Source organism: Aptenodytes patagonicus, chromosome 25 (genome assembly GCF_965638725.1).
Source record: "Aptenodytes patagonicus chromosome 25, bAptPat1.pri.cur, whole genome shotgun sequence".
NCBI lineage: Eukaryota > Metazoa > Chordata > Aves > Sphenisciformes > Spheniscidae > Aptenodytes > Aptenodytes patagonicus.
The window spans coordinates 5,863,569-5,875,990 of NC_134973.1; the positions used below are offsets into that span (position 1 = coordinate 5,863,569).

The following is a 12,422-nucleotide window of genomic DNA, read 5'->3' on the forward strand; positions in this document are numbered from 1 at the left end:
TGTGCCCCTCGAGGAGAGCCTGCTCCAGGGCAGAGCTGGGGTTGAGCACTCACAGCAGTGAGTTTGGGGGGGTCTCAGCACACAGCCAAGGCAAAGGAGGGGATGGGGCTCCCTCCAAATGTGGTCACGGAGGGGAGGATGGGGAGTGCGGGGGGACCCTGGCCACACCCTCCCCACGGGCTCAGCCTCAGCATCTCCCCACCTCGTGTCCAGCTCCTCCTGGTGCTGCCTGTACCCCCCCAGGCAGGGGGCTCCCATGCAGACACCCCACGATCCTGCCAGCTCTGCCAGCGGGAATCATCATCGCTTTATTGCAGCAGGTCGCGGTCAGCGTTACGGGTGCGTTCAGCAAAGCCTGAGGCTTTCACCAGCACGGGGGGCTGTGACCCCTCGCCCTTCCCTGGCCAGGCCCCACATTTTGCAAGGGGAGGCCGGGGACCCCCTTCCTCCCCGGGTTTCTCGCCGGTCCCCCGGCCCAGCCCTCCTCCTGGCACGGGGGGATGCTCTGGGAGCAGGTCAGGGCAGCGGCGGGAGCCCCTGGCACCCGGCCATGCAGCTTTCCCCGAGCGGCAGCGTGGGCGCTCTGGCCGTGTCGGCAGCAGCAAGCCGTGGCGTGGAGCCGGGTCCCTGGGGACGGCTCAGCGAGCGTCCCCCTCCCCGGTCGTAGAGGCCATGACGCTGTCGATCCAGGCCGCATACGGGGCGATGCGGGTGTAGATGGCGGGTTTCTTGTAGTTGCCACAGATGCGGGAACCGGCTGTGACCACCCCCTCGGCCACCCCCCTGCAGACCAGGGGGCCGCCGGAGTCTCCCTGCAGGACCAAGGCTTATCAGCACTGCTGAGGGTTTGCTGCCCCATCTCCCACCTCGACCCTGGAGCTGGGGGTCCCTGCCTGACCCAAAGGTCTGCGGGGGCAGAACTTCAGCCCCTGGGTGCTCTCAGCCATGGGTTTCACCGGCAGGAGCTGTGGGTTGGGGTCAGTCCTGTCCTCCCTCGGCAGCCCTTGCTCCTCCCCTTGCTCTGCTGACAGCCCAGATCCCCGGCTTTGCCAGGACGTGGTGGGGCAGGCGGGGGGGCTTTCAGCGTGGCCCCTGGCGTCCTGGCAGACCCATCAGTGGGTACCCTTGGGGTGCATTGGGTCATGCCCGTGGCCTCATCCTTGTCTCTAGGCTCACGAGAGCTGCTGTGCAGCGGCCAGCACAGGGCAAGGAGCCCCCATCACCCTGGGGGCACAGCCCCATCCTGCCCTGCAGCCCCACACTCCCGCCTCTTCCAGGCTGCAGGTATCCTCCCCCCACCCACCCCACTCCCAGACCCCCGAGGGGGTCAGCAGCCCCAGCCCGTGGGTCTGGCTGTGGTTCCATGTCTGGGAAAGGAGGGGGCGGGAGGCCAGGGCGAGTGGTACCTTGCAGGTGTCCTTCTTGCGGGAGTCGGTGCACATCATCTTCTCGGTGATGGTGTGGTCGTGGCGGGTGCGGTGGTTGCAGACGTCGCGGCTGATCACTGGCCGCTCCACCTGGTAGAGCTTGTCTGGCTGGCGGCCGCTGTGGCTGATGGTTCCCCAGCCCGCCACCTCGCACACCGTGTCAGCCTCCACGTCCCTGTCCTCCCGCTGGAACGGCAGCACCTGCACGTGCGTGTTCAGCTCCGCTTTCTCCTCCAGCTGCCACAAAGCAAGAGGGGACCCAGGTCAGCAGGGGCTGGCTACAGCCGGGGACCCAGCGAGGCAGGGCGAGCCCAGCCCCGACGCCGGGACTGCCCCAGCCTCGGCTGTGCTCAGGGCTTCGCCTTCCGCCCTCAGCCCCTGGGACGCAGCCGGAGACCCGAGTTGCAGCCACGAGGACCATGGGGAAGACGGAGGCGTTCGGATGCAGCCCGAAGGTCTTTGGTGGGGGAAGCAGGGACAGTCCCATGGGATGGGGAAGGAGGGACAGGGGGGACCGAGCAGCCTCAGCCTGGCCTCGAGGGTTTCCTCCCGCCGCAGTCAGTGGCCCCGCGGGGTCCCAAGGGGCAGAGGGATTTGCAGGAGCAGGGCAGTGCCTGGCGGGTGGTGGGGAGGAGGGTCCCAGCCGGGGTCCTGGCGGCCCCAAGCCCACCTGGAGGAGGAGGAGGTCGTCCTTGTTGTTGTGGATGTTGCTGCCGGGGTGGGGGATCTGGGTGCGCACCCGGTATAGGCGTTTGTGGGGCTCCAGCTCTGTGAGCGAGTGGGCGCCCAGGAGGACCTGGAAGACTCTGCCGTCCCTGGAAGAGAGGTGGGGCGTGGGGGCTCTGCCCACTCTTCAGGGCACGTGGAGCTGGGGATATTGCTACGCCTGACCATGGAAACGGGGTGCCAGAGAGCCCCCCCACGGGGTGCCAGGAGGTCCCGGGGGTCCTGCAGCCTCTGCCTGCAGGCAGGAGCAGAGCCCTGGTGCTCCGATGCCGGGGCTGGGGCTATGGAGCAGGATTTGGCCTGAGGCCAGCAGCCACCCCCCAGCACAGAGCAGCCCCTGTGCTGACACACACACACACACACACACACACACCCTCCCCCCCGCCCCCGGCACTCACGTCTCCTCGGTGCAGTGGGCAGCGCTCAGCACCCACTGCTCGGCGATGAGGAAGCCCCCACAGACGTGCTGCCCATCCAGCTGCAGCGAGGCCATGTATGGCCTCAGGTGGGGCTTGGCCTCGTAGCCCCCCAGGATCCGTCCACGGGGCTGCCCTGTTGCAGGTGGGAGAGAGGCCGGGTTAGCTGGGCATTGCCCCAGCCCACCCAGCAGGGCAGGGGGCAGGGTCACCCTGGCAGTCCCCTCTGGGGGTCCCTGGGCCCCTCCCTGTGGGCCACGGAAGCGCCTGGCTGCAGACGGAGACAGGAATCGGGGGAGCTGGGCGGGAACCCCCTGTGCTGGGGATGTTGCTGCCCCAGTCTGTCCCTGTCCCGGGGTGCAGGGGGGGATATACTCACCATTCACCACGGCCCCCAGCAGCAGTAGCAGAGCGAGGCTGAGGACCGGAGCAGGACTCGGCCCCATGGCTGCAGCGGAGCCTGGCGGTGCCTCTGCCCTGGCCGTGGGGTCCGTGGGTTCTGTGGGGCGGATGCTGCTTGGCCGGGGCTGGGGCTGGGGCTTGCTTTTATGTCCAGCTTTGGGGCGGCGGGGGGGGCAGGAAGGGGCAGTGCAGGGGGAACGGGGGGGGGTTTCCGCAGCGTGGGCCGAGTGTTTTTAAATATTCAACTTATAAAAGGGGTCAAGAGTTCCCAGCACAAACAGCACGGGAGGGAGGAAACAGCCTGTCCCAGCTGCCGGACCTGGCACCCACCGCAGGGGATTTCTGCACTGTTGTTTTCAAAGCTGAAACTGAATCTGGCTCTTGGCACATGAAGGCTCCGGCACATGCGGCAGTGCCTGGGCCTGGTCCCACCTCCCCCGGACCAGGGACCCCCACCCAGCTGCTGGGGAGGGTCGGTGGGAGCGTGGCAGTGGGTGCTGGGTGCCAGCTCTGTGGGTGCCCAGGGCCACGGAGCAGAGCTGAGCATCCCCTGTGGGTTTGCCCTTGGGGCTGGTGAGGACGAGGATAATGGGGTTGGGACCACCAGCACCTGGTGGGGGTTCCCAGGGGGAGACCCCTGCCCTGAGGGGAGCTCCTGTGAGGACTGGGGGGCAGCGGCAGTGGCAGGGGCGGTGGCGGTAGCAGGGGCGGTGGTGATGGCGGTGGCAGGGATGGTGGTGGCAGTGGCAGCCCCAGTCCCCTCTGCCTTACTCCCCGGTGCCACTAAGCGGAGCCACCGCCTCGGCTCCCGGCCGGTCCCGGCGCGTCCCCGAGCTCCGGAGCCGCCCGTCGCCCCCGCCCAGGCTCGTCCCCCGAGACCCTCACCCCGCCCCGGGTCTCCCCCGCGGCGAAACCCAGCGCCACCGAGCAGCGGCCGGGCCGGGGCCGGGACACCGCTCTGCGCCCGTTTGGGGCCGGGGTCGCGCTGCCCTCGCCACGACGGCAGGCTCTGCCGTGCTCCCGCCAGCGTGGCCGGGACCGAGCGGGGCTCCTGGGGAAACCGAGGAAGGGGCTGGAGCCCACCCTCCGCCTCCTCCTCCTCCTCCTCCTCCTCCTCCTCCTCCTCCTCCTCCTCCTCCTCCTTCTCATGCACCACGAGCCTTTACAGCTCAAAATTGCCGGGTTCCCTTTGTCCGGCTGCGCAGACGCCCCACCGCCGCGAGCCATCGACAGCCCGACACCCTCCCCAGCGCCAGCCGGCCCCCTGACCCCCAGCACCAACGAACCCAGCCATCCCTGGCCAGACGGGGACACCGGCGAGGAGGGTGCTGGGACACGGGGGCCGGGGTGCCCCGGGGGAGAGGGGGGTCCCTCTGCAGGGGCGGCTTCAGCTTCCCGCTCTCTTCCCATGTGTTGGGCAGCACATGGTGGGAAGGGGTCGGACCATGCGGGCGGGAGGAGAGCATCGTGGCGCAGCCAGCTCCGGAGGTGGCCAAGCCTGGTTCAAACCGGGGATTTTCCGCAGGGAGAGCGGCTTAACCACGGCTTCCAGGGATTCGGGATTTAGACGTTAAATATGCCAGGAGATTTCTGCCCACTTAGGGCTGAAAATGGAACAAGGGCAATGCGTGGTGGCCGGTGCCGTGGCGTGGGGCCGCGCAAGGTCCAGATGGGACCGTGAGTGGGTGGGCAGTGGGGGGGGAGGCAGCAGGCCGAGTGTGGGGTGCAGGACATAGTGCTCGGGATGTGGGGTACAGGGTAGGGCTCAGTTGGGACTGGGATCCACTGCAAGCACGGAGCAGCAAAGGCAGGGGAGAACAGGGCAGGGGTGCCTCATCCTCCTCCAAGAGGTGCTGGAAGTCCCTGGGGGAGCAAAGGGAGTTGCACCTGCTTCGCCAGCCCAGAATTTGGGGACACTCGAGGCTCCAGCTGAGGTTGACCTCAGGCTTCGTCCCCGATGTTCCTGTGCTGACACCAGCCTCGACGGGCACGGGGAAAAGGTTCACCCCCAAGTCACCTCCGAGGCCCCCAGGATGCAGTGGTGCCCGTGGGGAGGGCGGGTGCCCCATGGCCCCCGTCCAGTGGAGCCCAGGTGGGTGCCAGGGGCTGGCAGAGCTCTGCAGGGGTGGGTTCAGGGGGGTCACACACCCCCATGCGGGAGCCTCGGCTTGGCAGCCCTTGGGTCACCCCAGCCCTGGGGTGGGGGACCTTGGCAAGGGAGGGGGGCTCTGCAGGGCAGGAGGGTCCCCGGGGCGGGGGTGCGACCCCCACTGCCCCTCAGCACATGGGGGGAAAGGGCTGATCCGGGCGAGGCCGGGGGAGGAGGGAGCCCCGGCGGGGGTGTGGGGTGAGGCCCTGGGACACCCCCCGCCCCCTCCCCCGGTGCCTGCTGCAGAGCCCGGGGTGCAGAGCAGCTTTCGGGGGTGCAGAGCGGCGCGGGGGGGGCGGTCCTGCTTGCTGCCCCCGGCCACGCCCGGCCCTTTGTCTCGCCCCCCGACCCCCCCAGACCCCCATCCCCGGCCCCGCGGGGGCTCAGCGCCCCGGGAGGGGCCGGGAGCGGCGGGGCGGGGCGGGGAGGAGGCAGCGGCGAGGAGGAGGAGGAGGAGGAGGCGGCGGGGGCGGAGGAAGCCGCCGCTCCCCGCGCTCCGCCGAGGCAGGAGCATCCCGGCTCCAGGGGAGCCCCGCGGCCGCCGCCCCCGCCGCCCCCCCCGGCCCCGCTTCGCCCCGGGGCGGCCGCAGCAGAGGTGAGTGGGGGGCGGGCGGCCGCGGGTTGCACAAAGGGCCGCTCCCCGCCCCCCCCCGGCCCCGACCCCCGCCCGCGGCTGCGGCACCGCCGGGAGCGCCCGCCCCTCCGGTCCCCGCCGCGGGGTGAGCCCCTTGCTGCCCCCCCTTGCTGCCCCCCGTTAATACTCCCCCGTTAATACCTTCCCGTTACTGCCCCCCCCACACTATTGCCCCCCGCTATTTCCCCCCGTTGCTCCATCCCCGTTATTCACCCCCCCCCCTTTTTGCAGCCGGGGCTCGGTGTCAGTTTCGGGGGGCTGGGGCCGGGGGGTGCCCGGGGACCCCCGTCCTCGGCTCGGCTCTGCGGGTGGCACACCCCCTCTCCACGCCCTTCACAGCAGCCTTGCTGCCTGTCGAGGTAGTGGCCGCCTGTCGCGACAGCCGAGCCTCCGCCCCACCTGTTGTCGCAGCCCCCGGCTCGGCCGGACCCCCCGGGGGGCTGAGGGTCCCCTCGGGGGAGCAGGGACAGCCCCTGCCCCGGCCTGGCTCACCCCGCGGTGATGCCTGGGGGGGGATCCCGGCGGGGGCAGCCCCCGGGTACCAGCAGCTTCTCCTCGGTGAGCGGCTGCACAGGGGGGCAGCGGGGTGAGCTCGGGGGCTGCCTGCCCCCCCTGTAGGGCCGAGAGCCAGGGGTAACGCTGCTGCCCCACGGCAGGGCGGAGGCACAGCCCGGCGGGACCCCAGCTCCTGCCCCAGGACCATGATCCCCCCCAAGGAGAAGGCCAGGGCTCCCAAGGACAGCATGACGCTCCTGCCCTGCTTCTACTTCGTGGAGGTGGGTGCAGGGTGTGTGGGGGGGTGGGGGGCTGAGCCGGGGGCTCTTTCCCCAGGCCCTGGTCCTGCCCTGGCATGGAGGGGACGGGGGCTTTGCCCCTTCCCGGTGGGGCTGCACGATGCCGGTGCCCATTGTACTGGGCGGCGCAGTGGTCTCTATGCTTTTGCCTCCCCAGCTGCCCATCGTGGCCTCCTCCATCGTGACGCTCTACTTCCTGGAGCTGACGGACCTCTTCAAGCCGGCCAAGGTGGGCTTCCAGTGCTACGACCGGGCCCTCTCCATGCCCTACGTGGAGACCAACGAGGAGCTCATCCCCCTGCTCATGCTGCTCAGCCTGGCTTTCGCCGCACCTGCCGCCTCGGTGTGTACCAGGGCTCGTCCCGCTGCGGGGGGGGGTGAGGATGGAGCCTGCCTAGTGGCAGAGCCAGGGCTTGGGGTCCCAGTGCCAGCAGCACCAGCGGACTGGTGCAGGGAGCCTGGTGGTGCCCTGCATCCGCAGGGCGGCACCGCCGACAGCCCGGACCCCCCCAGTCCCCATGGGGCAGCACCCCCTGAGCTGCCAGTTCCTCCCCAGATCATGGTCGGGGAGGGCATCGTGTACTGCCTGCAGTCCAGGCTGAAGGGACGCGCCGGTGCCGAGGGCAGCATTAACGCTGGCGGCTGCAACTTCAACTCCTTCCTGCGCCGGACCGTAAGGTTTGTGGGTACGTTGTGCCGCAGCCCGGGCAGGAGCCCTGCCCGCCGTGGGGGCTGGTCTGATGGGCCCGGGGCTGGAGGGGACATGGGGGCACCCCGGATGCGATAGCAGGAATGCACAGCCCCACCCAGACCCCACACACCGCACTGGACCCGTCCCAGCGCCTGTGGGTGCCCCGGGGCTGGGTGGGCCCTGGGTGCCCTGTGTGGGACAGGGGGGGTGACCCACCGGACTGCTCCTGCCATGCCCAGGCGTCCACGTGTTCGGGCTCTGTGCTACGGCCCTGGTGACGGACGTTATCCAGCTGGCCACTGGCTACCACGCGCCCTTCTTCCTGACCGTCTGCAAGCCCAACTACACGCTGCTGGGCACCCCCTGCGACGCCAACCCCTACATCACCCAGGACATCTGCTCGGGCACGGACAAGCACGCCATCCTCTCTGCCAGGTATGTGCCGGGGGGAGAGACCCACGCCGTGATGCCAACCCTCCTGCCCCATCCCAACTGCACCCCCCCGTCTCCTGCCCCATCCCAACTGCATCCCCCTGTCTCCCCCGCAGGAAGACTTTCCCATCCCAGCACGCGACGCTCTCGGCTTTCGCTGCCGTCTACGTGTCGGTGAGTTCCCGGTGCTGCCCGGCTCTCGGCCCTACCTGTGCCGGCTTGGGGGCAGCATGAGCTCCATGCCGCCGGGCAGCAGCATCCCTCTCCTGTTGGCACACGCCCTCCCGTGCACAAACAAGCTCTGCCCGACACACGTGTGCCCATGTTGGGGCGTGGGTGCGTGCACACCCGTGTGCACACTCGTGCACAGCTTCTCACCCATGCACGCTCAGGCACTTACAGTTCCACATGCACCCAAGAGCTCTCTGCATGGCTGGGGGCTGGGGAGAGGGGAGGCTGCGGTGCCGTGATGGCAGCAGGTGCCGGTGCTGTGAGCCGCGACTAACAGCCTCTTCCTGCCCCATCATCGCCACTGCCAGATGTATTTCAATTCCATCATCTCGGACAGCACCAAACTCCTCAAGCCCATCCTGGTCTTCGCCTTTGCCATCGCTGCCGGCATCTGTGGCCTGACCCAGATCACCCAGTACCGCAGCCACCCCGCCGACGTCTACGTGGGCTTCCTGATTGGCTCCGGCATCGCTGCCTACCTGGTGGGTGCTGGTCCCTGCCCTCGGGGCAGCTGCAGTGGCTCGGGAGGGAAGGATGCTCGGTGTGGGCCGCGGTCCCGGGGCTGGGCTGACCCCATCCTCCCCCTCACACAGGCTTACCACGCTGTCGGCAACTTCCGTGCCCCGATGGAGAGGGTCCCGGCGCCGGCGCCGGCCAAGGACGCGCTGCGGGCACTGACGCAGCGGGGCCACGACTCCGTCTACCACCAGAACAAGTCAGTGAGCACCGATGAGCTGAACCCACAGACGCGGCTGGAGGAGGCGGCACGGCCAGTGCCGCGGGAGAAGAACTCCCTGGGCAGCCTGAAGCGGGCCAGTGTGGACGTGGACTTGCTGGCCCCCCGCAGCCCCATGGGCAAGGAGAACATGGTGACCTTCAGCAACACCCTGCCCCGCGTCAACACCCCCTCCATGGACGACCCTGCACGGCGCCACATGACCATCCATGTCCCCGTGGATGCCTCCCGCTCCAAGCAGCTCATCACCGAGTGGAAGCAGAAGTCACTGGAGGGCCGGAGCATGATGCTGGCGGAGGAGGCGGCACACAGCCGGGGCACGGGGGACGCCGGCGAGGATGTCCCCCCCTCCCTGTACCCCACGGTGCAAGCACGCTCGGCCGAGCGGGCGGCAATGGGCCCCCGCGTCCTCATCCAGCCCCGGCCGGGCACCTCGCAGCTGGTGCACATCCCCGAGGAGAGCCAGGCGGGCGCCAGCATCCCAGCCAGCAGTGGGGCGGCCGTGCGGGCCAAGTGGGTGATGGTGGCGGAGAAGGGGGGAGCGCAGCGGGTGGCCAACCCTCCGCGCCTGATGCAGGTCATTGCCATGTCCAAGCAGCAAAGCATGGTCTCCGTCACCCCCAAGCACTCGGAGACTTCCTCCTCCTCCACCAGCTCTGACTCCTCCCAGTACCGCTCGCCCTCTGAGCGGGACAGCTCCAGCATCATCACCATCGACGCCCACGCCCCGCACCACCCCGTCGTCCACCTCTCCGCCGGCAATGGGCCCTGGGAGTGGAAATCGGGGCTGAAGGGGCCGGAGGGGCCGGACGCCTACGAACTGGGCGAGATGGGGAAGGATTTCCATGGCTTCCGCCCGGCCAAGAGCGCCGGCGTCTCCCCTGGCTCCTCCGTCAGCGACATGGAGCAGGATGAGCCACGCTATGGCAGCCTGGCCGCCATCCCGGGGGCGGCGGGGGGCGGCGGGGAGCGGGGAGATGCCCCCCCTGAGGGGCTGGTGGGCACGGCCAGCCGGGAGTCCACGCTGCGGAGGAAGCCGGCCGAGAGGGACGGGCAGGTGGACAGCGAGGTGGACCACTACTACAAGAAAATGCAAGCCAGCCGAAGGTTTAAGGACTGAGCCCCCATTGCCTTCCCCGTGTCCGGCCCCCCACTCCCCTGCCCCGGCTCGGGGGAGCTCCATAACGCTGGGGACCCTCTCTGCTGGGGGCGGGGGGGCATCAAGACAGGGCTGTCTTTGGCATCGGGGTGACCAAGTGGCACGAGGACATGGCAGAGCACAGTCACGCCAGACCCTGAGCCAGCCAAGACATGTGCAGGACCCCCCCCAACGTGGGACCCCACTCCTGCCTGGGCATCTGGGGGGGCTTGGGGGGGCTCTGCCTCCCCCCCCCCCCAGCCTGCGTGGGTGGCTCCAAGCACTTTTGACTTTCTTTTTTCTCTCTAACACAGGTGCTGACATTTCTGAGGGGTTAATTTATTCTGGCTCTGGAAGTGTACGGGGGGGGGGGCGAGGGGGGGGAGCAAATGGTGCTGAAGGGGGGGGGGGGGGGGGGGGGGGGGGAGGGAACGACGGGACCTGGATCAAGGGGGCCTGGAGCAGGGACGCTGCCATGGGACAGCGGGTCCCCGCTCACATAGGGGTTTGGGGATGCTGGGGGGTCCTGCAAGAGCCGCGTGGGAGGGGGTCATTGCAGACCCCCATCCTGCACTGCTGGTCCATGTTGGGGGACGATGGGGGGGGGGGACAGTGCCGGGAGGGGGTGGTTTGCCCAGGGTCCCTGGGCACGTGGAGGTTGTAAATACTGCACGGGCTGAAGTAGAGGGTGGGCGTTGGGGTGGGGGTGCAAGGTCCCGGGCTGGCACGGGGGGGAGCCAGGGCCAAGCTCTGTCCCCGGGAGCAGCAGCCCTGGGCTGGGGACAGAGGTTTTGGGGGGATGGGGGGGGAGGGGTTCTCCAGGCTGTGAATGCATCTGTCGGGCAACAGCTGGAAGTGCTGTGGTTTGAAAAGCAAATAAACACGTGGATGTTCCCCGGCTGGGCTCCTTCGCCAGGATGGGGGAGCTGCTGGTCCCGTGGCTGCTGGCGGGCAGGTCTGGGGCTCGCTGGTGTCCGCAGGGGCTACTCCAGGCAGGTGAGTGCCGTGGTCTGATGGCCAGGAGAGCCCCAGTGCTGCCAAGGACAGGGCTCAGCGCTGTGGACTCGGGCAGTGGCATGAGCAAGGGGGCCCTGCGCCCTGAGCCTGCGCCGTGGCTGAGCAGCCCAACGCCGAGGGAGGGTGTGATGCTGCTAATGCACCGTGTGACCTCCCATTCCCAAGGGAGAGGTGGCCAGCCGGAGCCCCCCACCCATCCGAAATGGGCTCAAGGTCCTTCTCCCCTTTCCACGGGCCAGGTTAAAGCCCTTCCAGGCTCCCCACCCCATTAACCATCAAGCAAGCACAAGCAATTCTGTTACTACAGCTCAATGCGTGACCACCCATGGGCTGCCCCAGGAAGAGGAGGGGGCTGCGACCTGTGCCTGGCACTCCACTGCAGCCCAGGGAGCTGCGTGGCCCCGGAGTACGCTGCCATGCGAAGTGTCCTGCAAAGCCCTGGGGATGGAGGAGCCCAGCACACCAAGACCCCCACCCCACCCCCCCCCATCCTCCCACTGCAGCAGGAAAGTGCTGCTGCTGCAGTTTCCCGCCGACGTTGCTGTGGCAACGTGGGATCCAGCACCGCGCTGGTCTCCCGCGTGTCACTGCCAGCGATGGCACAGCCACGAGGCCGGGCGACCCCCGGCTGGTGTCCTGTCCTCCTGCAAGAGTGGCGCAGCGGCCAGCGGAGCCCCAGCAGGGAGGATGCCAACCCAAGGGCAGGGACCGGCAGCGAAGGCGGCAGCAGCGGTGCAGACACTCAGAGACCTCATTTGGCATCCTCCCGTGCCACCGCCTCCCCCAGACCCGTCGCTGTATGGTGGCGGCGAAACCCCGCACGACCCGGCCCCAGCGCAGAGGAGCATCTGCTCCCATTTGTCACGGCTTGTAAATCACCCCGGGGAGCGGCCGCCCACCACACACAGCCTTCCCGGGGGAGCGCCACAGGCAGGGATGGGGACAGCAGGGAGAGCAGGCAGGGTTGGGCAGAAGAGGTGGAAAAGCAGCCGAAGCACAAGGGAGCACAGCAGGAGAGCCACCACGCCGCTCTTGTCCAGCGGGCAGGGCCGGATGGGCCGAGGCATGGCTGCTTGGAGGGGTTTACGGCAGCTCCAGAGCACCATGGAGTCGAGGCTGGTTTTGCTCCACAGCGCGCAGGAGCTGCCACAGAACAGGGACTGAGCCTCACGGTGCCATCGCCGGAGCCGTCCCAGCCAAGGGTGCAGTGGCAGGGGCAGCCCCTGTCCCCTCAGAAAGAGGGCAATGTGATGATGGCACCAAACTGCCGCTGCCAATTGGATTAACAGTGGATATCCCAAAGCCTCCGCCTTGCAAACATATGGATTATCCAGCATAACCCCGACTCGGTGCTGGAAAAGCCACCCAGGGATTACAGGAGGATTGCTGGCAGCAGCTCGAGGTGTGGGGGGCTGCGGCAGGGGCACCAGTGGGTTGTGCCTGCCCGGTTAACGGGTTGATGAGCCAGGGGGGGTCCAATGCTGTCCAGCAGCAGCACAAGGGCCATGGTGCTGCAGGCTGCTGCGTCCAGCCTTGGTACGGGTGACCCAGGAAGATGAAACAGAGCCATTAGTGACGGCCAAGGCCAGCTGGGACAGACACCTTGTTCTGGCAGCCCTTGGTGGGGGG

The 12,422-nt window shown here is 68.7% G+C and overlaps 2 protein-coding genes across 2 annotated transcripts; one reads left to right on the forward strand and one right to left on the reverse strand.

Moving 5' to 3' along the window:
* Positions 1 to 285: 285 nt before the first annotated feature.
* LOC143170868 (complement factor D-like) lies at positions 286 to 3,089 on the reverse strand. Its single transcript, XM_076359499.1, has 5 exons — positions 2,949 to 3,089; positions 2,552 to 2,705; positions 2,098 to 2,242; positions 1,407 to 1,664; positions 286 to 812 (listed from the first exon to the last, which is right to left on the reverse strand). The coding sequence occupies exons 1-5, from the start codon at positions 3,013 to 3,015 to the stop codon at positions 639 to 641; spliced, it is 798 nt and encodes a 265-aa protein (XP_076215614.1). The 5' UTR covers positions 3,016 to 3,089; the 3' UTR covers positions 286 to 638.
* A 2,593-nt stretch (positions 3,090 to 5,682) lies between these two features.
* PLPPR3 (phospholipid phosphatase related 3) lies at positions 5,683 to 10,106 on the forward strand. The gene is made up of 8 exons (XM_076359183.1): positions 5,683 to 5,715; positions 6,411 to 6,530; positions 6,706 to 6,891; positions 7,105 to 7,234; positions 7,479 to 7,674; positions 7,788 to 7,845; positions 8,211 to 8,384; positions 8,496 to 10,106. The coding sequence occupies exons 2-8, from the start codon at positions 6,456 to 6,458 to the stop codon at positions 9,756 to 9,758; spliced, it is 2,082 nt and encodes a 693-aa protein (XP_076215298.1). The 5' UTR covers positions 5,683 to 5,715; positions 6,411 to 6,455; the 3' UTR covers positions 9,759 to 10,106.
* The last annotated feature ends 2,316 nt before the right edge of the window (positions 10,107 to 12,422 follow it).

Bases quoted from the DNA above. Each gene is read 5' to 3' on its own strand.
- LOC143170868 (XM_076359499.1), bottom strand. From the start codon at position 3,015: ATGGGGCCGAGTCCTGCTCCGGTCCTCAGCCTCGCTCTGCTACTGCTG. The intron at 2,706-2,948 runs GTGAGTATATCC...CACCTGCAACAG, and splicing joins GCTGGGGGCCGTGGTGAATG to GGCAGCCCCGTGGACGGATC. The intron at 2,243-2,551 runs GTGAGTGCCGGG...CCTCTCTTCCAG, and splicing joins GCCCACTGCACCGAGGAGAC to GGACGGCAGAGTCTTCCAGG.
- PLPPR3 (XM_076359183.1), top strand. From the start codon at position 6,456: ATGATCCCCCCCAAGGAGAAGGCCAGGGCTCCCAAGGACAGCATGACG. The intron at 6,892-7,104 runs GTGTGTACCAGG...GTTCCTCCCCAG, and splicing joins TCGCCGCACCTGCCGCCTCG to ATCATGGTCGGGGAGGGCAT. The intron at 7,846-8,210 runs GTGAGTTCCCGG...CGCCACTGCCAG, and splicing joins TCGCTGCCGTCTACGTGTCG to ATGTATTTCAATTCCATCAT.